The sequence below is a fragment of the Dromiciops gliroides genome, chromosome 2 (genome assembly GCF_019393635.1).
Source record: "Dromiciops gliroides isolate mDroGli1 chromosome 2, mDroGli1.pri, whole genome shotgun sequence".
In the NCBI taxonomy this organism is placed as follows: Eukaryota; Metazoa; Chordata; class Mammalia; order Microbiotheria; family Microbiotheriidae; genus Dromiciops; species Dromiciops gliroides.
In genome coordinates, this window is record NC_057862.1 from 117,747,743 (window position 1) to 117,774,369 (window position 26,627).

Genomic DNA, 26,627 nt, shown 5'->3' on the forward strand with positions numbered 1-26,627 from the left:
GACCCCGAGAAGAAAAAGAATTGATTTTAGTTCCCTCAGTTTAGGATTCTATACCAAAATTGTCAAGTTGCAGAGTCCTGGTCCAGTTCTATGTTAACTACAACATATTATCTTCCTTTAATCCTCTGTTAACAGGTGTTACCTTGAGTCAAGATTTACCCCTTGATAAATAAATAAGTATTTTAATAAAACCCAATTATTTCAATAAATCCCAAATCAAAATAGTATGTCACCTTTTCTCCTTGTTACCTTTTCTCTCAAGGATCTATGAATGCATTGGAACACAAGTAAGAAAACAGAAGGTAATCCTTATATAAATCCCACTTTCATCTCTGGGTGAAACTCTATAATCATATCTACTCTCTTTTAAAAGGCTTCTAATTAACCCCTTTAGATAGGTGAGGATACACATTAATTAAATGGTAGAGTCTAGCTATTCTTTTTTTTTTTTTTTTTTGCGGGGCAATGGGGGTTAAGTGACTTGCCCAGGGTCACACAGCTAGTAAGTGTCAAGTTTCTGAGGGCGGATTTGAACTCAGGTACTCCTGAATCCAGGGCTGGTGCTTTATCCACTGTGCCACCTAGCTGCCCCTCCTCCCCCGCCCCGAGTCTAGATATTCTTAAAGAGAGTGTGGATTTTTTTTTCTTGTGTTCCTTCACCTTATCCTCATTCAAAATGAGGGATTAATGATGAGAGGAGTAGGAAAAGGCCAAAAAAGGAATTTAGATCTTGTAGGAGAGCAAATGAGGAACTAGAAATAACATGGAATGGGGGCGGGGAGAAATTGTGCATCCATGATTAATATTTCCAGTCATCCTCCCTGCCTTCTCTTGGGTGCTGATGAAATGTAGACTTGAATTATCAGTAGCCATCAAGTCAAAGATGGAAATATTTTTGAATTGAGTGCAGCTAACTTCTGCTGCCCACACTCCACTCTGATTATAGGAATGACCAGTCAGAAACTGCATTTGGTGGCAGAGGGCCCTGAAGCTGGTCCTAAGATTCTGTTCATTAATTTTGAATTTCCTTTGATTAGTCCTCTCACCTAATCTAATGGGATTCCATTTCAAGCTTCAGTGTTTGCTTTGTTTTCTGTAACCTTGCTCCTTAAATAATTTTTTTCAATCTCTGCACCTTTAATCCAAATACTTCATTCTTCACTGTATTCCCAAACCCAAAGTGAATATTAAGCTACCATCTTATTTAATTCCAATGACCTCTAATTGCCTGATCAAGCAGAAAGTCCTACTACAAGGGCCTATTTAATTTAGAACTTAAATCTCTTGATTTCTAATATACTTTTCAGAGTGCCCATTACATGACACATAATTGAACTAAATGTAATATGATCACTGACTAATAAATTCACTAGAGCTAAAAGTAAAATCTTATACTTGGGTTAAAAATAGTTCACAAATACACATGGAGAAATGCAGGGTTAGATGATAGCTTGACTGAAAAAAATTGTATGCTCAGTATGAGCTAGCAGTGTGGTATGGCAGCCCCCAAAAAGCTAAAATGATCTGGCAGCAATAAGAGGGGCATGGCCTCCAGGAATTAAGAGATGGCATTACCATTGTATTCTGCTCTGGAAAGACCACATCTAGAATGGGATGTTCTGTTCTGGATACCACTGTTTTAGGAAGCTAGAGAGTGTCCAACAGAGGTCAAACAGGATGGTGAAGAGTAATCAGTCGGGGCAGCTAGGTGGCGCAGTGGATAAAGCACCAGCCCTGGAGTCAGGAAGACCTGAGTTCAAATCTGGTCTCAGACACTTAACACTAGCTGTGTGACCTTGGGCAAGTCACTTAACCCCAAATGCCTCACCAAAAAAAAAAGTCATCAGTCCATGATATACAAGGATTGTTTAATAGTATGAGGAATGTTTTGACCTGGAGATGATTTGGGGGCATGGGGTAAGGGAACATGATAACGTCCTCAAGTATTTAAATGGATGTCATGTGGAACTGGTACAATACTTACTCTGTTTGGTCTCAGAGTACAGAACTTGGAGAAGTTGTAAAGAGGTAAATTTAGAACACATTAAAAAAACCTTCATAATAATTATAGTGGAAAGTGGAAGGATCATCTTCAGGAAGTGGGGAGTACCTCTCCATGGAAATCTTCAAGTACAGATGGGATGAGCCCTTGGGCTATGGTGCTACAATGAGGACTCTTCTGCAGGTATGAGGGGGAATAGGTGAAGCTCAGATCCCTTCCAAGTCTAAAACTTTGTGATAGACTGATACTAATCCTCACATTTACATTCCCACAGACCTAACTTCAATTGAGCCCAAGTAGCTCCAATGGTAAATACATCTGTTGCATGTTATAACCAAGAGACTACAACTAGTCCATTGTTGATCTGCCATGTCAAATGAATTGCAGATCGAAGCCTATGAACATGGCACCTAGCAGATGGTCTTCCATCTCTTCCCTTCCATCTCCCATTCCCATTGGAGCTCTGCTGCTTGTGCTCTTGATTGGATTTCATGCTACTTGACTAAAAGGTGATTCACAGTGAAGCCAGCTACCAAAAAAAGCCCAAGAATGTGTTCTAGTTGCTGTCTGCAAAGGAAAGAATCTAGATGTGCGGTTTCCTTGCTGTGGTTTGGGGGAGGGGTGGCAAGCTCACATCCACCAAGTGTGCCTTTTCTCATGCTGTTCCTTCTTTTTGGAATTTCTTTCCCTCTCACAATCCTATGTATCCTTCAAGGTCAAGCCAGGAAATAGAAAGGTTCAAAGAAAATACGGAAGTGGGGGCAGCTAGGTGACTTAGTGGATTTAGGAGGACCTGAGTTCAGATACAGTCTCAGACACTTGACACTTACTAGCTGTGTGACCCTGGGCAAGTCACTTAACCCTCATTGCCCCACAAAACAAACAAAAAAAAAAGAAGAAAAGAAAAATACCAAAGCAGCTCATAAGATGAGCTTAGAATGCTATGCAAAGATAGAGAACAGTGAAAGTCATTGTGGGGAACAGTGAACAGGCTTTAGAAAGGTATCTTAGCAGCTAGACTCATACAGTTATTGTGATTCACAAAGAGAGTTCTATATCTAAGATCTAGAGCTTCTTAGTGACCATATGAGAAAGAAAACTTCCTAGTAGTTAGAAGCACATAAAGTTAAACTGAAAAGCCATCGATAGTAGAAAAGTCATATGTACCCAAGAGGGCTGGGAAGGTGGGAAGCTTAGTAGAGACAGAGATTTGTTTTCATGATAATATTATGAATTTGAGATGATGTCAAAAATTCTTGACTTCCATTCATAGGAAATGTCTACAGGCTTTGCCCACTATGGCTCCCAGAGGAAAGCTAGGAAAGATAATATGGTTTGTGATTAGACCAAATCATCAGTACTGTGTCCAGGTCGTTAGCCCACTGCCTGGTACATAGGCACTTTAAAATGCTAGTTGACTTACTGACTAAAGGGAATTCTTGTTCATAGGAACCAGATCCTAGATTTACAGCTTAACGGGATCTTAGTGGTCATCTAGTCTAACCTCTTTATTTTACAGTTGAAGGAAACAAGACTCAGAGATGAAGAGATCAGCCCAAAATCACACAGGGCAGTGACTGACAGAATCAACATTTGAACCTGGGTCCACTGACCCCCAGCCCCCCAAACCAATATTCTTTCCACATTGCTTCTGAGCCTCCTTCTTACTCTCCACTGTGCAATTCTGCAGCAGAAAGAACTCTGACCTAGAAATCCCCAGGTACAAGTTCCACTTTCTGTCCTGACATTCCCCAAGAGAGACAAGTCACTTCATTTGCCTGAATCTGAATTCTCCCATGTGCAAAACCAGGCAGGCTGTATCCCTAAGATTCCTTCTCTTTTTATGATCCAAAGGTCATTTCTGTCACCTGGCCCAATGGTTCCCAATTATTTTTCTGTTACAAGGCACGATCATTTGTTTTAATATGCTTTCTCTTAATTTCCTTACTAACCAGGAGGAAATGAAAATATATTCTAGTTCTTAGAGGAAACAGCAGGGCATAATGGAAAGTGTTCTGGATCAGGAGTCCAAGGAAACGCCTGCAAATCTTGGATCTGTTACATAATACTTATGTGATCTTGGACAAGTCATGTAACTTCTCTGGGGCCTCAGTTTCCTCACTGGTAAAATGAGAGAGTTGGACTAAATTAACTCCATAGTTCCCATCAGTTCTAGATCTATGAATTTGAATCTGTTCTTGTATTTTATTATGGAGACACGGCAGCCAAGGGCTTTTTGGTGTTGATCCCTTTGGTCAGGCCATAAACTCTTAAGCTAACAAATGTTTATTCTTTTCAATGGGAAGCATAAACAGAATTCTGATTCATGTATTTACTAATTGTTTCCCCATTGAGAGGCATATTGGCCATACCTTAAAGAATAACTAGGAGAATAAGTACATTTGGAAACAAATTTCTAATTCAAACAAAGAAAGTTGTCTGGGAAAGCTAGCTTTTTCCAAAATTTGTGCTCACAAGCTCGGTTGCAGAGAAAGTCTCACATGAGGAGGACAACACTGTTTCTTATTAGCATGCTATTGTCCATTTGAGAATTGCTTCAATTCCAGCTCCTGGCATGTAGGTAGGAAAAAAGACTTACACAATCCTGGTGGAATGTGCTATATACTTTAATATCAGAGTACAGTATATTGGACAGGAGACCTGAATTGATTTCTTGACTGCTGTCAACATAGAATGGAGTTTCCAAAATGGTGAAGCCCTTTAATAAGAAGTACAAACCCAAAGGAAAAATACTAAATGTAAAATGGGGGTAGATGGATTCCAATTCTTAAGGCAGCTCTCCAAAATTTAGAACTCTCTGCTGGTAATGGAGCCCTCACTCATCCCAAAGAGTAAGTTGCCCGACAGAGGGAACTTAAGAACTCTTCGAAGGGTGTGGTTGTTGGGTATTTGCTATTGGACAACAAAACCAAAAGAGCATTCTCTTTTCATCAGTCCCATCATTCTGCTTCATTTCATTGCTGCTGTTTTGGCTAAGGGAGTTGGTTTCTTGTGGCATTTCAAAGTTGTGGCACAGTAATTTGGGTTTCACTAGGAAGTGCCATAAGGCTCTCCAGTATCCAAATACAAACCCATCTTTTGGGGTGGTGGTCAGAAAATGCCCCAAACTTAGTATTTGAATTGGCACGAATCCTGTGTGGAAATCAGGAAGATTTCCTGAAGAAAGGCTAAAATCCACATTTCTTCTGGGGCTTTACTCACACAGAAGTGGATCTATGTTTGTACTATCCACAATGCCACTGAAAGATGAAATCCTCTTATTCAGGGTATTCCTATTGCATAGACCAGCTTTCTATCCACTAAGCCATGATGCCTCTCCATTTCAAAGAAAAATATTATTTATGTAAAATACATTTTAAGGTCATATAATATAATTTAAAAATAGAAGTATGATCATTTTGCTATGAAAATTAAGCAGTTGATTAGAAAGAAAATTAAGCAAAAGATAAAATGTTGTGGATAAAAGCACTGGCCCTGGATTCAGGAGGACCTGAGTTCAAATGTGGCCTCAGACACTTGACACTTACTAGCTGTGTAACCCTGGGCAAGTCACTTAACCCTCATTACCCTGCAAAAAAACAAAAACAAAAAACAACAAGAAATCAATTTTTAAAAAAGATAAAATATTTTGTTACTGCCACACTTGTGGGCCTAAGTCATCCTTGAGTCTTTTTTTAGTTTACCATCCCTTTCTGATTTTTTTTTACTTGACTTGACTTTTTTTTTTTACTTGATTTTACTTGACTCTTTAGCCAGTCTGAACCAATGATGGATTACTATTACTACTACTACTACTGCTACTGCTACTGCTACTGCTACTGCTACTGCTACTGCTACTGCTACTGCTACTGCTACTGCTACTGCTATGTTCTCACTAGCAATATAGAATTGTCTACTCTTTAACTTTGTCATAGTTGTCAATTTGCTATCCCAAGTAATTTCCACTATCCTTTTCTGCTGTATTTCTGGGTCTCTGAGAATTGGGAAAGAAACTCACAAAATCCTACTGATGAAAGCCACGAAAACGTCTTATGGACTTCCAACTTTCTCCCTCTCTCCACTTGTTGAAATTCATCCTGTTCTTTAAATTCCAGCTGAGATACCACCTTTCCACCTTTTGTGACTCATGCCAGTCCTACCCAAGAGCAAACAATCTTTCCCTTTTTTGACTTCTCTAAGAATTCAAGTTATGTTTATCTAATGCTCCTAATGCTTTTGTTAAGTATGTATTATAAATTCAACATTCAATGAGTAAGATCAAGAAATAAGTTTGACATTTACAACTAACTTCTAATCAATAGCCCCTTAAACATACATCTTATGTACTTTGGGCATCTGAAATGGACTTCTATTATTGTGTAGATCCTCCCTAGAGTGTATTCCCTTGGGGGCAGGCACTGTATTTCATCTTGCAATCCCTAGCACCTATGACAGGATTCTGCATTTAGTAGGCATTTAATTATTATTTTCTGAGAAGTGAATTGTGGGGCTGCTCCAAAGGAAAACATTCTCGTAATAAGCTGAAAGTCTGTTGAAGTTGGTATTGTTATCTCTCAGCTTCTTATCAGGCAAACAGATGCTAATGCAGGGGAATTCTGCATGATTTCCTTTGTAATGTGACCAGCAGTTAAGTTCTGCCATGCTAGTGCTCCTTGAGTGATCTCAGCACAGAGGGGAAAATGGCATTTCACAGCACTCAACTCAAACAAGGCGCCAGCTTATGCTGGGAAACAGAATATCCGACAATAGCAATTAGTACTGAGAGACACCAGAGACATGTCAGCACTTACCAATTAAGTCGCTGAATGGTCTTTGGTATAAGATGGCAATCGGCAATCCCTGATCTCAACTTCCAGTTCAGCAATGACTTTTTTTTTCTTCCCCTCAAGTCTGTAATTAATCATCACCTCTCTAGGGGCCTAGATTTCCATTCTCTGAATTAAGGGTAGGCTTGACTACTACACTCCCCCCAACCCCCAAGACTATGATTATGTAAGTGCCTGGATGATAATTAATGCCACACCCATGGTAAAGATTTTTTAATAATAGTTGACTTTTATATAGTGCTTTGAGGTTTGCAAGCATTACATGTTTGTATATTTAATCTAGGATCATAGATTTTGAGTCTGAAGGCTCTAGTCCAAGTCCCTAATTTTGCAGATGAGGAAACTGAGGCCAAGAGAGGTTTAGTGACTTTAATGAGGTCATTTTGGGGAGCAAGGAATTTGATCCTAGGTCCTTTGACCCAACTCTTGCCACTGTGACATTTTTCCTCATTTTATCTCATTCTCAGTAGTTATCTTTTAATTGGTTGGGGATCAAACATAATGAGAAGGGACACAAGGAAGATGTTTCAGTTTTGGTTCCTTTCCCTGAGGAGTGGAGGAGAGCTATGTAGACAGAAATCATCACAACAAATGATATCTATAAGCACTGAGCACCCAAGAAATGATGCCAGTCCAGGCATGTTTTCTTATCTGGTTACTTCTTTTTTTTTAATTTTTGGTGAGACAATTAGGGTTAAGTGACTTGCCCAGGGTCACACAGCTAGTGTGTTAAGTGTCTGAGGCCAGATTTGAACTCAGGTCCTCCTGAATCCAGGGCTAGTGCTCTATCCACTGTGCCACCTAGCTGCCCCCTGGATATTTCTTATTGGTATATCCCTAAGTGCTTGGGGATCTCTTGTTGTGAATTGGTAGGTTTGTAAAATGTGTCTGAATAGCTTGTTGACTCTGGAGTATAAAAGAATGTGCTCCAGAGAGGGAGGGCAGTGAGTCACTCTCACTTAGTCTGCAGTCCTGGCAGAGCTGGCCAGTTCCTGGTTAGGCTTCATGTGCCCTGTGGAATGTCCTAGAATTGGGACAAAAATGACCCAAGATAGCTGTGTCACAATTTGGCACAAGTCCTCACTGTATCCTTTGCTTTCATATCAAGAGATTTAAATTGGGTTAAGCTCCCTGCAATCATGAGCTAGGTCTTTCTTGAATCCAGTATCCTAATTGTTACAGTATAGATGACTCATGGACTCTGAATCACAGAATTTTTTTTTCATTGTGAGGGAACTTAGAAAGATGGTGGCTGCTTGAGGCCACAGTGATGTCAGCACAGCAGAGCAAGAAGTGGGGTGGAGCTGGAGGTCTAAAAGGTCACTGTGTTGGCTGGGGAAATCGTATGGGACAAACCTTCATTTCTTGGGCGCCAAGTGTTCTCTTCATAATGCTATCCTGACTTACTCCATGCTGATTAACCTGCCCTATCACCTCCTGACTTTAGACTGTGACTCTGAATTCTTTCATGTCTCACCTCTCACTCAATGAGTTTGAACTCTGGCTTGACCCAGAATGATGTCCTGCTTACCCTCTCAGATCATTATTTGGACCTCCATCCTTAGAGGGGAAAGGCATTCCCTTATGCTCTGTGTATTGCTCCTCATAGCCAGCATGAAGCAACCCTATCTCCACAGAGATGAAGGAATTCTTCATCTGTCATTTCTTACCAATAAGCCATTGGTGCCATGGACTGTGACACAGCGTGAGAATGTATGGTGGATGGAGAAGTCTTTCACATAAGTTGGCGGGTGATAGCCTCCCTTTTCGTCCACATCCCCAACCAGGTGGAAATGGATTGGATACTGCCCCATGATCTGCTGGCCCATGTGTTTCAGTTCAACACCTTCAAGATGAACTGCCTCAAACCCAAGTCCAAACTAGAATCAGAAAAGACAGAAGTCAGAAAGTATCCTTGAAACACTGACAAAAGTGATCTATTAGACATCCAAAATGAAAAAAAAATACTTGGCAGTGTAAGAAATGTGAATTGATGCTCATTATTATAAATAGTACATTCTCCCATGTCTCCCAAAGCCCTCCATCAATCCCCATTTCTGTTCCCCTAGGCTGTGAGAACAGGTACTGGCTTTTGCCTTTCTCTGTATATCCATTGCTTGGCACAGTGCCCAGCACACAGTAGGCACTTAATAAATGCTTGTTAACTAGACTTGACTTGGAACTCAATCAATTTCTCCTTTTGTCTCTTGTCTAGTGAATCATAGATGCACAGGAAACATAGGCGTACCTGGTTCCAGTAACCAGTTACATTCTGTGAGGAAATGATAATTATATATTAGATCAACTATATCTCATTTTTTGTAGCATTATTGTTAGCACATATATCTTAGTTCCTCTACTAAACAATGAACTATACTATAGACAGCTAGGTGTTATAGAGATTAGAGTACTGGGCCTGGAGTCAGGAAGACTTTAGTTTGAATCCAACCTCATACACTTATTGGTTGTGTTATCCTGTACAACTCGCCTAACCTCTTTTTGCCTCAGTTTTCTAATCTGTACTTTGGGAATAATAATGGCACTTACCTTTCAGGGTTGTTGTGAGAATTAAATGAGATAATAATTGTAAAGCACTTAGCATAATGCATAGTACATAGTAAATGCCATACAAATGTTAGTTATTGTTATTATTGTTTTAATTATTATTACTTTAAAACCCCCAGACCTGTTATTTCATTAGTGGAGGCAGCAGTCTGTGAAGAAGCTTCATTTACAAAGGTATTATCAACAACAAATTGACAATTTACCATCTTAGAGGGTTGCCTAGTGCAACGAGAGATGACATGACCTAATTAGAAATTCCTATAGCTGATATTTTAAGACACGAACCCAGGTCTTCCTGATTCCTAGGTTGGCTCCCTACCCATGATACCACAATGCCACTTGCAATTATACAGGGTATTCCAAATAATTTGAGTGCATTTTGAAGTTATTACAAAGTAAATACAATGCAGTATGGGTGAAAAATGAACATTTGGGGGTGAGGAAAGGCAATAGAGATAATCAGGGATTCTAAGAGGAGGAGGTGAAGCAAAAGCATGACAAGCATGAGGGACAGCCTATACAAAGGCATGGAGGTGGGAGATAGAAGATTGTGTGCAGGAAAGAACAAGTAGTCCAGTTTGGCTAGAGTACAGCACACATGCAGGGGAGTTCAATGCATAAAGACCATTGCAAAACAATGGCACACCCTGCCATCCCACTATGTCTAAGTCAGTCAAGATGGTACACACATACCTTGATATGTCCACCAAAGGTATCAAAATCAAAGAAGTTGCAGATCTGATTTTTATAAGGATAGCATTTTCTCTCTGTCTCTCCCATGATCAGAATGTTCCGGCTCAGGAGTCCCACTTCAGCTCTCATGTCCACACCATCTATTTCTTCTCCAATATGGAGATACATTGGTTTTCCTGTAGAAAAGAATGGCCATGTCCAGGTTCATTCTCTATCTTGAAGGTAGCAGGAGTTACTGGATAGCAAGCTGATTTCCAGGCTTATCATTCAATTAAAATGAATTTCCCCAGTTACCAAAGATGTCTTAATTGCTAGATCTGATGAGCTTTTCTCGATTCTCATCCTTTTCAACCCTTCCTGCAGTATCTGATAGTGTTGACCATTCTTTCCTCCTAAACACTCTCTTCTTTCTGGGTTTTCATGGCATTGTTCTCACTCAGTTGTCCTTGTACCTGTGTGAATGTTCTTTCTTTGTTCCCTTTGCTGGATCATTATCTATATCATGTCCCCTAATTGTGGGGATGCCCCGAGGTTCTGTCCTAGGCCCATGCCAATTCTCTCTCTACACACTTTCACTTGTGACATTAACAACTCTCATAGTCTAAGCATCATTTATATAATGATGACTCCCAAATTTATATGTAGCCATATGCTTTTCTTCTGAGTGTCATTCATCTCCAACCATCTGAAATTTCAAAACGGAGGTCCCATAGGCACTTCAAATTCAACATATCCCAAATTGAACTCATTATCTTTTCCTCCAAATCTACCTGTCATGCAAATTTCTCTATTTCTGAGCTGAGCACCACTATGCTTACAGACACCTAGGTTTGCAACTTTGACATTATCCTTGATTCCTCACTCTTTTCTTACCTCACATATCCAATCCATTGTCAAATCTTGCTTTTACACTCACACATCTCTTTCATTTATTCTTCTTTCTATTCACACAGTTATCACCATAGTTTAGGCCTTAATCACCTCCTGCCTGGACTATTACAATAACCTTCTAATTGGCTTCCTTGCATCAAGTCTCTTCCCACTTCAACTTATCTTCCTTATGGCAGTCAAAGTTTGTTTTTCCTGAAGGGCAGATCTGATAATGCCACTTCCCGATCCAATAAACCCCAATGGATCACCACTATTGCCTCTAGAATTAAAAAAAAGTTCCTTTGTTTGGCTATTAAAGGCTTTCACAACCTTCCCCTATCTACTTATTTTTTTGTGTGTGTGCAGGGCAATGAGGGTTAAGTGACTTGCCCAGGATCACACAGATAGTAAGTGTCAAGTATCTGAGGCTGGATTTGAACTCAAGTCCTCCTGATCAGATCTGGTGCTGTATCCACTGTGCCACCTAGCTGCCCTCCCCCTATCTGCTTCAAAATGTTATACATTTCTTCTCATCCTACAGTCTAGCCACACCAATATGCTCCCTACTCTTCACATAGGATGTTCCATCTTCCATCTCTTTACCTTTGCCCTGACTGTCCTCTCATGCCTTGGGATGAATTCCTCTCTTACCCCAACCTCCTCTCAGTATCCCATATTTCCTTTAAAAATCCTGTTCAAATTTCACCTTTTATATAAAAGCTGATCTGATCCCACCCCCTCCCCAGCTACTAGTGCCCTCTCATACCCAAATTTGCCTTATATTTATTTTAGCACTTATTTTTTCCATATATTCATATTTATATGTAGGCTGTCTCCCATGATAGAGGGTACACAAGAGATTCCTTGGGGGGTGGGGATTGTTCCTTTTTGCACTGTATCTCTAATGCCTTGTGCAATACTTAGGGAGAAATACCTTACTCCCAGAGTCATAGCATATTGAAGCTGGAAGGGACTTTGGAATCATGAATCCATTCCCCTTTATGGAGGGTTGATGGTTCAGAATACTGAGATACCTTTAGAGGGTTAATTGACTTCTCCAAATAACACAGTCATAGTGGGAGAGCCAGGACTAGACTTGAGTATCTGACTCTGAGTTCATACTTTTTTCTACTATATCTAACAGACACCTACAGCTGTCTCCTCTCTGCTTTGCTATCCTACAAGAAGAGTGGCGAGTCAGTTCTACAGACCATCATTATTCCAGGTAAAAACAGATACTTAGAGTCACTGAGTAAACACTGTATCTGTATAATAAGTTTATAGCTGACACAGAGAAGAATGTTATTAGACCCATGACTGTCAGTAACAAAAGTCTAGAAATCTTAGGATCATTAATGTATATTGTTGGGAAATGACTATCTGATACATCCAGTAAGTATGTTTTTTGAGAGAGAGAGGGTGACAAGGTCCAGATGGGTGATTTCAATCAGTGTAGGGTAACTTCCATGTATCTATGCCCTTCATTGTTACAGATGGCAAACAGTTTATAACATAGCCCTTTGGAAGTTGGCCAAGGTGCTGAGAGGTTAAATGATTACTCGCAGTCACATTATTCCTGACAATGACAGGACTGAAACATAGTTCTTCCACACCACAAAGGAGGTTGCCAGAGGCATGGTGGGACTTCTTTGGCTCAGAAGCAAGAGTCATGAAATGCTGTCTATGAAACAGTCAGGTTCTCTCTTTAGGAGCTTTTTGTTTGTTTGTTTCCAGAGAAACATTAGGGAATAATTGACTGCTTCTGGCCTCCACAACTTCTGTGGAAATAGTGAAATTTAGATTTAATGAAAAGAACCAGGTTCCCAATATTTTAGAGCTGTAAGATCTTAGAAGTCATCTAGCCCAACTTTCTTTTCGAATGATTAAATGAGTAGCACCCTAAGGTGATTAAGTATAAGCTTTCGATCTTAAGCAGCTAGAGACAGAAGTATAAACCTCAAGAAGGCTTAGGAAACAGGTTCCCTTGCTCTGGGAACTAACCAGAGGTAGCCAAATAGGAAGGACTTTTGAGAGCAAACAGACCCTAAACTTTCTTTTTTGCATTAACACTAGCTGAAGTTTAGAGGCAAGTAGTGATGTAATCCAAAGAGGGCTAGACTTGGAGTTGGGAGTTCTGATCCTACCTCAGATACTTAATAACTTTGAATCTGGGCAAGTCATTTAAGCAGTCTGAGCCCCAAGTCTTTTCATCTAGAAAATGAAGATAATAACTTCCGTAGTACTTACTTCACTAGGTTGTGAGGCTCAAATGAGATCAAGTCCACAAAACATTTTACAAATCTTAGGCTTACAAATTTGAACTGTTATTATAAGACAGTAATTTTAAGATATATAAAATGCTAGCAGCTCCTTTTGTGGTGGCAAAGAATTGGCAATTAAGAGGATGTCTATCAATTGGGGAATGACTGAACAAGTTGTGGTATATGATTGTGATGGAATACTACTGTACTATGAGAAATGACAAGCAAGATGCTTTCAGAAAAACCTGGAAAGATTTACATGAACTGATGCAAAGTAAAGTGAGCAGAAGCAGGAGAACATTGTGTATAGTAACAGCAACATTGTACAATGATTAACTGTGAATGACTTCGCTATTCTCAGCAATACAAAGATCCAAGACAATTCTGAAGGACCTATGATGAAAAATGCTACCTATCTTCAGAGAAAGAACTGGATAGAATCTGAACAGAGATCGAAAAATACTGTTATTTTACTTTCTTTATTTTTCTCATTTTTGTCTGTTTTCTTTCACAACATGACTAATATGGAAATGTTTTGTATGACTTCATTTGTATAATCTACATCAAATTGCTTGCCTTTCCAATGATGGGGGAGGGAAAGGACAGTGGGAGAAAATTTGGGACTCAAAATTGTAAAAACAAAAAAAGGTTAAAATTTGTTTTTACATGTAATTGGGAAAAATAAAATATTAAAATTTAGAATAAAAAAGATTTACAAATGCTGTACATACATGATGTCATTTAACCCTCCGAACAACCCGGTAGCATAGGGATTATTATTACCTAATTTCCAACTGAGGAAACTGAGGGCCAGAGAGTTTAGGTGACTTTTCCAGGGTCACATTGCTAGTAAGTTTCTGAGGTGGGATTCAAACTGAGCTCTTCCTCAGTGGCCAACCAGACCACCTACTTCCTTGACTTTTCACGTGCAGAATCTTCTACTCAGTGAACATGCTAGTGCCCACAAAATAACACCTGGCTATATTATGGTTTCAAGAAGTTTTTTCATTTCCTTGCTACTACTGGACCTTTACCCTGAGTTACCCACAGGCATAATTGGATCATTAAGGTTTAGGAATTAAAACTGGAGTACATCTTGTGAGCTTGTAGCATCACGAATGAATCCACTGCTGTTTGTACTTTGCTAGTGATGGAAGTCCATAACAAATTCCAAGCTAGTGTATGTTGAAATTAATAGCCAGACCAGATTAGGAAGCCATTGCTATCAGCTAAGAATGCCAGCAATGTGCCTAAGAGATTCTAAATATAGGCAAAGTGAGGTTTTTCATTTTGCAGACTCTGTACTTAGAAAATATGGAGGATTCCTTATAGCTCATTGCTCTGGGAAATCAACTGGGCTCATTATTAAGCCCTAAAAAAATATCCTGTTGAAATTAGTCTTTAAAAAAAGTCTCAGGCTTAACAAAATGAACTTTCCAAAGAATGTGTTACCTGAGGGAAATTCTAGCCTTTCTGCGCCACACAGAGCTTTTTGGTCTCAGAAGTGGTGTTTACATTTAAAAGGAAAAAAACAAGTCACCCTCCAAATGGCAATATAAATTGGTGGCAAACATCAGAGGTGTTTTCTTTTGTACCCACAGAGCCTTTCTGACATCCCTACGGAATAGCCCCCGAAGCTGGACTATGTGGAAGGATTTTTTGTGCTCCACCATTTCATTCAGTATTTTCCCCTTCCATTTTTCTCCACCTCACCTCTACCTTAGTTATGGCCTCAGGTCCCCAGAAGCAGGTTTCTTTACAATCAAAAGGGCTGAAGCAGAATCTGCTTCATGGGCAGCAGGGGAAAATGTTGATGAGGGAATGTTTCCATGAGCAGTATCCTCATTCACACTTCAGCTTTGCTTTTCCTACGGGCTTCAAAGGTCATAAGGATTATAACATTGACACCTATGAGGGTATTACACAAAAAGAGAGGGGAAGGGAACACGCTTGTCCAAGCATTCAGTAAGGCCACAGGGGATAGATAATTTAAAATATTTTTTTCCTCGGCTAGAACTTCTCTGCTTGAAGGAGGGAGAAAGGAGGCAGGGGCTGGGATGACAAATAAGATCTTTCCTTGGGGGATTATAAGCAGGTCTGTTCTGCAAGTGGGAAGATAAAATTTCTGCTAGTGTGAAGGATATCAAAGATATATCAAATTCCATGAACAATAGAATATTATGTAAATGTTGGTTCTGGGTAGGGAGACCCTTTTGTTTGTTGTGCTAAGTGACTTGCCCAAGGTCACACAGCTAGTAAGTGTCAAGTGTCTGAGGCTGGATTTGAACTCAGGTCCTCCTGAATCCAGGGCCAGTGCTTTATCCACTTTGCCACCTAGCTGCCCCCTGGAGACCCTTTTTTTAGGGCCAAAGTTTAGGCTAAAGTGGAGCCAATAGCCCAGTCTTTGTGCTGACTGTGTCACTGACACACCTCCCTTCTCAAACTCCTTAGCTATTTTCCAACTGCTGAAAGGTTTCATGGACCTCTTGTCAAACAACTTCAAAAATTACCATGTTGTTATCATTGTTGCTGATTTTACTATGTGCAGAATGATTTTAAAATGAGAGGCTGCATATCACAGTAGAGAGAAATCCCCAACACTGGAGTCTGGAAAAAACGTGGTTTTCAAGTGTGATCTCTTACAAATATTGGCCCTTAAACACTCTCTCAGTCCTCCAGAAAATGCTCAAGTCACTTAGTCGATAGAACAGATGCTACTCAGTATGGTAAAAGGAAGTTGTCTCCCTGGAAGTTTCCTTTCACTCATGAAATCACAGATAACCCACCCCCCCCCCCCAATCCTAAGGATTTTAAAGGTTGGAATAGCAAATAGTTAATATTCGCTTTAAATGCCTTATTTTTCTAGATAATTTAGTTTTTGCTTGTGACTCCCCTGCTTCCCTTTCTGTCCCATTCTTCTGATTTCCTTAGTCCATTAACAAACCCCCCACCCCCCCCATTTTCGTTTGTGTTTTTTGTTTGTTTTGTGGGCAATGGGGTTTTAAGTGACTTGCCCAGGTCACACAGCTAGTAAGTGTCAGTGTCTGAGGCCAGATTTGAACTCAGGTCCCTCCTGAATCCGGGCCAGTGCTTTATCCACTGAGCCACCTAGCTGCCCCCACCCCTCATTTTCAATCTAGTATTTCAAGTCAGGAAAAATTCCAGAAAGATTATTGGGTTAGAACCATACTCTAACTCCATGATGATAGTTTTAGGACTTTGTTTTATCTAAATGATCATTTTCCATTTACTTTGCTGTTATATACATTTTCAATGCATAGTCATTAGTTTCTGCATACATTGTAAACTCATGTTGAGGGAAAACTTTCCTTTCCTTTTGTCTTTGTTTCACCAATACCCAGCATAGTACCTTGCCACCGAGTAGATACTTTACAAAGTTTGCTGATTTAATTTCTCCAAGAAAATATAAATTGTATATTCCATGCAAATATCTTTACTATGATTATGTTGATATCTCTAAATTCATAGAGATACCTTGTTCTATGAAGAAACCACATTTGATTCTATTTAAATGCTGAATATACTTATAGAAAAGGGTCATTACTATTCCTTTAAAAGGTATAGAAGCATATTTGGAGTGAGGTGGAAATTTGTGACAGTGTTTATTAAGGAAACAAATCTTGCGTTAGCATCAAATAAACTGATTGGGTGAGTGGGATGGAGAAGAACATTGTTACAGCAATTTACAAATAAAGTTAGCTGCCAGAGAAAACTCTGGAAAAGGAAAGTCATGGAATATATATAGTATGACTGTAATCTTCCTTTCTTTTCTCTTCTCCACTGACGAGGAGAGGGGATGCAGGTATTGGGAGAGCTTATGAAGACAGGGCAAATAAGGGCTTTCCATAGAGAAGTTGTAAGTTAAGCTGTTCTGCTGTTGGGAGGATCAAAGGCTGAACCAAAGCCACCTGCAAGAGCTTTTTTTGCCAGGAGCCAAGAAAATGCCCTGACTGGATTTTGATTCGAATAAAAGGTACAGGATAAGTTTTAAAGTTGTTTTCAGCTTAAGCCTGGGAGCTAAATTAAGATTATTTTTTAGATTAAGTAGTGATTCGGAACAGTTGACATTTAGTGAACTGGTGGCCAATTGTACCTAAATTGTTTTTACTTCTCTAAATATTACTCTAAATTGCTCATCACATTTCACATGTAGAAAATCAGTATACTGAATTACTAAGGTAACAAGAAATTAATAATTTCTTGATTTTTAAGGTATAACTTTAGAGAAGAAATTATTATCGACCAAGAAAAAGTGATACTTTTTCTCTCTCTGTTATACAATGACTATGGAAAAATCTGTTTGCTCAGTGCATACAGTAACTGCTGTGCACTGGAGGACCACCTGATAGCACCTCAGGTGAATTGCAGACATGATGCCTAGAGGAAATAAAGTTTCAAATGTGTTCATCTTCTAAACACTAGGCTATAACAATAGTTATAGAAATAGCTCAATCTTCTTTCATAGCCACAAGATTTGAAGCTCCTAAGGAAAAAAAATCTATTAAATGATACTAAATATTTATGTAGTATATCCTAAGGGTCTGTTGTTTCCTTAGCCAGGTCTATTATTGAAAAGAACTTTGCTGTGTTTTTAAAGTAACTTCCTGAAGTTGTTTTGACAACTAGACCTGCTTGCTTTCAGTTGCGTGAAACAGTGGGAGTCTGTGCCTCTTTCCAAATTAGTATTACAGTGAGACCATACTTCATGGAATCCTTCATTTTGTTATTTAGTGACTGTCCTACACAAAGGTTCGAAGCCTGTCTTCTTAGAGCATCTTACTCCACTCAATTTCCTACTCCTAGCAATTAAAAGATCTCTTCAAAATTGAGAGCACCTAATGCACCATCATGTATAACTTGAAGTGCTCTCATTTCTGTCCTTTTTAGGACTCTGAGCACTATATGTGTAGAACAAAGTATTTTTATTCCCCTCCATGCTGTTCTTTATTGCCTGATCATGCATGAACTTTACCAAGATGCCTTTGGCTGAGAAGCAGGTCGTTAAGAAACTTGCAGTCGAATGAGAAGTACATTCATATTTTAATTTTCAGAATTGGAACGTCTTCTCTGTGTAATCTCCCAATTTCCAGACCCTACAGTTAACCGAGTTTTGCCCTGAACAGAGACATGATGAACTCAAGCTGTTTTTCTTAGGTAACAATACTTTCAGTGGAATGTTTATTTTCTTGGCACTTTATCCAGCAAAAAACCTCTCCCAGAGCTTTCTCAGCAAAATAGCGTGTTCCTCTGGCTCCTTTCTGTTATTGAGACAGCCCCAGTGTGAACTTCAGTGAACTTCAGATGCGTTAAGTCATTACTAAGAACAAACTATTGAACCAATGTGCCAACAGGTTTTCCCAGTGGTTACACTATCAGAGCAAACCACAGAGTGATGTGAGGACTTGGGGCTAAGCATTCTCGTAATCTTCATGGGGATGGTTTGTGATTAGACAGTGACAATATTTTCCTACTATTTTTCAGTCTTAGTAAGTACAGTGAAGCAGATGAGGCATGTATCTGGTTGGTTGATGGCTACTGAGGAACACATATGACTTACCCAATGATTTGGCATCATGGAGTTTTATTATTGCAGAAAATAGTGGGAACCTAGATTCATAGACTGGGAAACCTTAGGAAATATCAAGTCTGACTCTCTCCTTTTACAGAGGATACTGAGGTTCAGAGTATCTACAACTGACACGACAAGTAGTCTCCTACAAAGGAATGCTATTAGTTTGCCTGGGAGCTGTCCACAGCTGAAAGCCTTTCAGAAAAAGGAGGGTGGGATTACATTATATCTCAGGGGAAATGTGACCACTATGGTGAATACGTCCAAGTGGCTTATGAACTTCTTCAGGCATAGTCAACCCTGGTCAAATATCCAGCTTCATGAACTCATGCCTGACCTTAAAAACATGTTTTTTTTTCTATTTGCCTTTTGGATCCCATAGGTTTCATACCACTGACAGTTCTCTCCTGGACCCTAGACATACTCCCTTGTCTCTGGTCCCCTGTTTGCTTTCTAGATGTTCTGATAATGAATTCTTTTTTTCTCTCCTAATTGACCCACATCTTGCCTCTCTGGCCCCTCAGAACTGTGATGTTATAACTATAACTGTTTTAGTATGCCACCATAGAATAGAGGGGCTTTCACTTATAGTTCATGGATGGGACCAGAGTAATAGCACATAAATCAGTGAAGTAACTTGGCTCAAGTATAAGCGAGTGCTGTAAATATTTAACAAAAAATGACCATGACACACTTTGAGCCTCAATGTGCATTGTTACATTTTCTCCACCATTTTCTAGGTTGAGATAACAACAAAACAATAAATCCAAACCCAGGTTCATAGTGTTTGTTGATTTCCATAGTGAAAATGCTCACCATGAAAATTTAACAATGAGTTCTTATGAACCAATTCAAGCTGGCTCCAGCATGCCCCTTTCAAGATTCCACAGAGAGGCTGTGGCAAGAGCAATGCTAGGATAGATGAGAGGTCTTCTGGTGTCTTGGTGCAGATTCAACATTACGTCATCCTAACTCTCAGGGTATGATAGCAGGGAGAAAGAGCAAGAGGGCTCATGTCTACTGTGTGTGTCAGGGAGGTTGTTCAGGGATCCCTGAAAGTATAAGCCCCTTGGGGGATGTTTTCCTGACCCCATTTTTTCTCTTTTATTTTCTCCCATTGTTTGAGGGATTGACCCTGTTTATTCCCTTCCAACCCACTGAAGAATGAGGTTGTGCTTTGAAGCTTCTCTTCTTCCCTTTGGACCTGAAGCAAGAACATAGCCCTTTGGAAGTTTAAGAGCATTGCTCCTAGTAACAACAATAGGGTCATACTGCTGACTTGTTCAAAATAATAATTAACATGGGAAAAGCCAATAAAAAACTCAAAATCTTCTATTCCAGGGAATTTGGGTTAAGCAAACCAGAGATTGCATATCAGTGTTCATACAAAACAGAATATTAGAGTAGGGAGATCATCTAGTTCACCCTTATCATTTTACAGATGAAGTTGAGGCCCACAGAGGTGAGATGAATTGCCCAAGATCAAGTAGCTACTTATTAAACATCTACTATGTGCCTGATACTATGCTAAGCACTTTACAAACATGATCTCATTTGATCTTCATAACAATCCTGGAAGGTCAGTGCTATTATTATCTCTATTTTTCAGATGGAGAAACAGAAGCAGACTGATGTTAAGAAACTTGTCCAAGGGTTACATAGCTAGTAAATGTCTGAGGTCACATTTGAATTCAGGTCTTCCAGACTCTACACTCAGTGTTCTAGTCACAGTGTCACATAAATGCAAAGCAGGGATTCAAACCTGGGTCTCTTGTGCCTCCAAATCCTGCCTCCTTTAACACCTTATAATAAAATATCTCCCCACTCCAACCCCTACCAAATATTTATTGAGCTGTGAATAGAGCTAGACCTAACCTGTTTTATTTTCTCCCATGGCTCCTTCATTAAGTCATTTCTTTTTTCCCAGAACAAACAATACCTAATACAGTTAACTAGGATTTATTAACCACCTACTATAGGCCAGAAACTGTGGTAAGTACTAAGGATACAAAGGAAGGCAAAAACTGCCCCTGCCCTCAAAAGTCATACATTCTAATGAGAGAGACAACATATAAATAAGTAGTTACATAGGAGATATACACAGGGCAAATGAAGGCAATCTGAAAGGGGATAACTCACATTTATACAGCATTTTAAAGTTGAGAAAGCACTTTCCTTATCAAGTGGAGGTGAGTTAGGAAACTAGTAAATCTGGGGAAGAGGGAAAATTAATTCTACTCCACGTTGAAGTGCTCAATGAACATCCTGCCACAGAGTATGGTATTGAATGTCCTTTCCAACAGGATCATCCTGAGAGATTCTTCCATTGGAGGTGACACAGAAAGAAAATGGGAGCTCCAGGGGGAGGCAGGATTAAAGAACCACAGGCAAAACAACTCCATCAACACATGCTGCTCCTAAGCGATAACCAAAGGGATAGGCATGGGAACAGTTTACAGCACTTAGTCTCAGAGAAAGTGGCAGTTCAAGGGGGAATTACAGCACTCAGAATAATGGGGCTTTAAAAACGATCACCAATGTTATCAGAGAATGAAGTGGTCTCTTGGGGAAGTTAATAGAAGGGTGGTTATCTGTGATGCTTGATAGAATTACTGTGATGGAGTAAAATGGAGTGAATAATTGACCACATTTGGGGGAAACTACAATTTCTAGAACTTTCTCATTATTTTTCTCCCCCAGGTTTTCTAATTCTCAGTGAGATCCCACTGTGGGGAACTAAAAAATGGCTTCCCTCCCTCATCATCTAGATATTTTCCCTAGAAATTTGGGTAATTGTTCTAAAATCCTGGATCTAGAACTCAGTTCATTTATCAAACATTCTTCTAAATATGGTCAGTAGAGAAACAGAGATTTATCATAGACATTATTCTACTTATCCTCATGAGCATGGGAAGTTGAAAGGAGACGCGTGTTATCTTTTTCTAGTTACAAAATCTGTATGGGGGGGGGGGCGCAGCCAGGTGGTACAGTGGATAGAGTACTGGCCCTGGATTCAGGAGGACCTGAGTTCAAATACGACCTCAAACACTTGACACTTACTAGCTGTGTGACCCTGGCCAAGTCATTTAACCCTTATTGCCCTGCAAAAATAAAATTAAATAAACAAAGTGTGTGTGTGTGTGTGTGTGTGTGTGTGTGTGTGTGTGTGTGTGAGAGAGAGAGAGAGAGAGAGAGAGAGAGAGAGAGAGAGAGAGAGTCAGAGTCTAGAATTTGGAGTTAAATGACATGAATTTAGATGGCCATAAGCATATCTCTGAGCTTCAGATTTCCCAGCTATAAAATGGGGATAATTGTTCTTTTGCTACTAACCCAGCTCACTAGGTTGTCATGAGAATGAAATGAGATGTTTATGAAGCATTTTTTTTTTGAGGGCAATGAGGGTTAAGTGACTTGCCCAGGGTCACACAGCTAGTGAGTGTTAAGTGACTGAGGCTGAATTTGAACTCAGGTCCTCTTGAATCCAGGGCTGGTGCTTTATCCACTGCACCACCTAGCCGCCCCCTATGAAGCATTTTGTTATCATAAAAGCGAATGATTGTTATTCTTCCAAGAAAGAAATCAAGACACAGAAACTTTGGGTGATTTTCTAAAGCAGAGCCATTACATTTCCTGTTTCTGAGATTTAGGGAAACTATTGACCTGATGCCTATGAGTCACTAAGGTCTATAAGAAGATGTGACAACCCCGGGAAATGACTCCATCTTATTCATTCTTCTCTCCTTAATATGGCATCAAGGTATCAACATGGAATTTCACCATTAGTGTCTCTTGGGGGAGCTTGTCAGTTCTCTTGGTCCCTTTCTCCTGCAGCTTTCACAAAGCCTCCTGCCCCAAGGAAGCTCTATGAAATAGATTTCATTGTATCCCATCCTGTTAAACTCTAGCACCACAACCCCTTTCCTTCCTCTTCTCCTCCCCATCTTATGCTGTACTGATAAAAGGAGTCCAGCTATGAAACCAAACAAAACATCAAACATGCCTAATCCACTTCATACCCAAATAATCTGGAAAGAAAACATTAACACCCAGGGAAGGGTGAGAACTGAGGATGATGTGACTAGTTATTGTTTTCCTGAATCCGTGCTATGCATTTCTTTTAAAATGCTTGAGTTTTATTCTCACAACCACCCTCCTTTTATCCTGTGGGGTTTTTTTTTCAGTTGAAGTGGGAGGCTTCCACATTTTTTTTTGGTAGGAAATTCTAAGTATCAGCAAATACTATTCCCAAGGAAGCCCTGCATTTTAGTAGAGTAATGAAAGGAAGAGGCCCCACTTTATTTGAGAGATATTTATTTGGCCATGAACTAATGTTAGGGATATTCTTTTCCAAATAGTTTGTGGGGACTCAGGGTTTTCAACTTCACATCATTAATTGGACTTATTAGGCAAAGTTTAAAAATCTGTGCCTTTTAAAGGGGAAACTAGTCATATGATGGAATTCAGCCACGCTGACTTGATTGATAACAGTAAGTGGGAAGCAGCATGTTTTTAGGACTCTCTTGTTAATGTACTTATGATCCCCTTTCTCAGCCACTGGAAATGCTAACACAGTAGGAGTCTGGCTTATTGTCTGACTGTGTGCTCACATTCCATATTGTCAATGAACCAGAGAATCCTAGTGGCCAGAGATACTTTCTGGTTAAGAAACAGGCATGTATGGAAACAATTGGCTCATTTTCAGAACCCTGCTTCTGTCTCTGCAATCCTGAGTGGAGAGAGCAGTGAACTTAGACTCAAGAAGATCCAAATTCAAATCCTATATGTAAGCCTGGGTGAATCATTTAACCTCTCTCAGCTTCAGTTTCCTTATCTGTTCGATAGGGATAATAACAGCACCTTTCTCACAGCATTGTTATCAGGATCAAATAAGATAATATAAGCAAAGATTTTTTACAAAACATAAAGAACTATGTAAATGCTAGTTGTTGTTATTAATTATTATCCATTCACTGCTCAGGGTCCCTTCCCCAGGCCTTAAAGACAACCATCAATGATCCTATTATCCAGAAGGATCTTATGTAATACTCTCAGGAGGTCAAGGAGAATTACAAAGATGGGGGGGAGGGAGGGAGGGGAATCCAGGTTTTTCACAGTCAATGAGATACAGCTCTTTAAACCAGATGTCAAACTTGATTAGTGTCCTACTCCATCTCCAATTGATTGATCAATCAGTCAACCAACATGCTTTTTACTAAGTGCTTACTATGTATGTGTGCAGGTCACTGTGCTAAGTGCTGGGGGATCCAAAGAAAAATCAGAACCAGTCTCTGGATTCTAGATGGGGCATGAGCCTTGCAGAGCAAAGAGGGAGAAGTGAATGTGTGGTCTGCAGTGGTCAGCAGAAACTAGGATTCAATCTCCTTAGCCAAAACATGAGTGAAATTACCTCGAAGAAGATTTGTTCTCATTCTAGATTCTGTGAGGCCACAATTTGAAGTGAGGCCAATGCTATTGGAAATTAACATCACACACCATAAATTCCAGCTCACTCAAGCTGAGGCATAGGAAGCAAAAGCTAGGGACAGAAGATGGAAAACTCTGAAGACACTGCATCATTTTGGGGGTAATGTTTAGTCAACTTGAGGCCTTACATATTTCATTTCAGCTGGGCTCAGAGAGGCCAAATTGCAGCTTACCTGCCACTTTGACCTCATAGGCGGTGCAGGTTTTGCAGGGCAGTATCTGGAATTCCTCAGCTTGGTACATGGAGTAGTCTGTGCTAGCAATGACCAAGGTATCTCCAACTTTCCATGACTGAACGTTATCTGTTAGCCTCAGAATCGTGCTGTTCACATTGGTGTCGATGGTGACGGTGAGTTTGGGTCTCACTGTAATCCCAAGTAGAATCATTAAGTCCTTCATTCTTGGTCAACTCTTTGTCACCTCTCAAAATGCTCTCCCCTACCTCCCCATCTCCTCCCATCAATACAATTACAGGTTTGCCAATCCAAAACAAAATTATCTAGCTCACCTCATTGTGGTCTTGGTGTAGGCTTTGTGAAGTCAACAAAAACCCAACCAAGAAAGATCCATTCATTAGTTACTGGCAAGGGAATTTTCCACTAACTTCTTAAGTTCAAGTTAAATGTGGCTTTCAGTGGGGTTATTTCACCACACCCACTTAGCTCCATGACTTAAAAAAAAATATGGTTGCTCTGAACTGTTATTTACAGTAGCAATAAATGTCTTCCCCAAAAGGAGATGTTTTGCTTAATGACTGCTTTTTGGAGGATGCTGAGTGCCTCTTTTAACAAACCAACCATTTAAAATTCACTTATAATGATCACCTTTGGGAGCAGTGTTGTTTGAAATGAAAGCTACAAAAGATAGGATAGCTTCTGACATCTGAGTGCCGTGAGGGTCATTTCTGCACATCAGACGCCTGATTTTCTTGGGGCCTGGCCCTTCCCCTTCCTGAAAGGCTTGTATGGATGGGGTGGAGTTCTCAAAAGGCCTGCCAGCTCTCTCCACTGTCCTGTGATGTCTCAAACAACCACTGTTGTCACAAAGGCTGTACCACAGAAAGGGAGTTCAAGAAGGGCAGTCTGACACTGGAAGGAGCTTGAGGTGGCTGACCCCGGGTCCCTGAGAGCTGCCAAAATGGAACTGCCAGCTTGGGAAACAGAGCTATAATTGACTTCTTCCTTCCAAAGCCCAGCTTCACAAAACAGACTGCTTACCGGATTTACCGCAGAGGAACCTCACTCGGTAATTCTGGCAGGCTTTGTTCTTACTGTAGCACACAAACCTGTAATCCTGGCCACTCTTGTAGACAACCTCAGTGGTTAAGTTAATTCCATCCACTGTAGTGGCCTAGAATAAGGATAAAAATTACAGTGTGTCAACCTTTTGTTTTTTCTTCTCTTTTGAAAAAGGGAGATTATGAGCATTAAACAGACATAGATGTCAAATTGTCCTTTGTGCAAAAGCTGTTTACTTCAGCTTATTCTTCTTGTTCTTGCCACTATCCCTGGGAGGGGAGTGGTTGTATCACATCCTTACTGTGCAGAACAGAAAGATGAAGGTGTTTGATGACCGCAGGACATGCCTAGGGTCACCCGCAGTCATCAGCATCCAAAGGAGAGATGTGTTTGAATTTGGTCCCATGATAATCTCAGGCATGTGATTTTGAAGCAGGGAGGGGATGCCAGATGTTACAGTCTTTTATATGTAAATCAAAAAGGCTGGAGGAGGAGGGGGGTGGTCTATGGTTAGGGAGGAGAAGTGTAACAAACCTAGATCTAAAATAAGATTGTACTTTTGGGGAAGGGTTATTTTGAACTCAATGAATGTCTGCCCTCCCCCCTTTTCTTCACTTAAAAGGAAAGCACATTCATCTGAGGTCATATCCAAACTCTAAAAGCCTGTCAAAAAGCATAAAGAGGCATCTTAAGGCCATTCTAGTCATAAATACCACCCCACACAGTCCCCACACTTGTGCAGAAGCCATAAAAAGCTGTGGGGCAAGGTGACCCTTCTTTATATTGGAGCCTAATTTATTTTGCAGCTAATGAAGGGTAAGAGAATTCTTTGTGCATATTTTCCTCTAGGGCTAGAATTTAAATGTACATCACTGTACAGCTATCACCATCATACACCTATGGCCAGCATGCCTCTCCATTCTACATCCCATCATTCACCTATGGCCAACATGCCTCTCCATTCTACATCCCATCATTCACCTGTGGCCAACATACCTCTCCAACCTATCTCCAATCATATACCTATGACCAACATACTTCTCCAACCTACTTCCCAACATATACCTATTGGCCAAC

At 40.1% G+C, this 26,627-nt stretch overlaps 1 protein-coding gene across 1 annotated transcript in view; it reads right to left on the reverse strand.

Annotated features, from left to right (window-relative positions):
- LOC122744712 (cell migration inducing hyaluronidase 1) overlaps positions 1 to 26,627 on the reverse strand; it is a 239,432-nt gene that overhangs the window by 48,139 nt on the left and 164,666 nt on the right. The window contains exons 10-13 of the mRNA XM_043990351.1: positions 25,530 to 25,662; positions 24,486 to 24,677; positions 10,108 to 10,283; positions 8,520 to 8,729 (exon numbers count right to left, since the gene is read on the reverse strand). Of these exons, the coding sequence (XP_043846286.1) occupies positions 8,520 to 8,729; positions 10,108 to 10,283; positions 24,486 to 24,677; positions 25,530 to 25,662 (711 nt within the window). The remainder of the gene's footprint in view (positions 1 to 8,519; positions 8,730 to 10,107; positions 10,284 to 24,485; positions 24,678 to 25,529; positions 25,663 to 26,627) is intronic.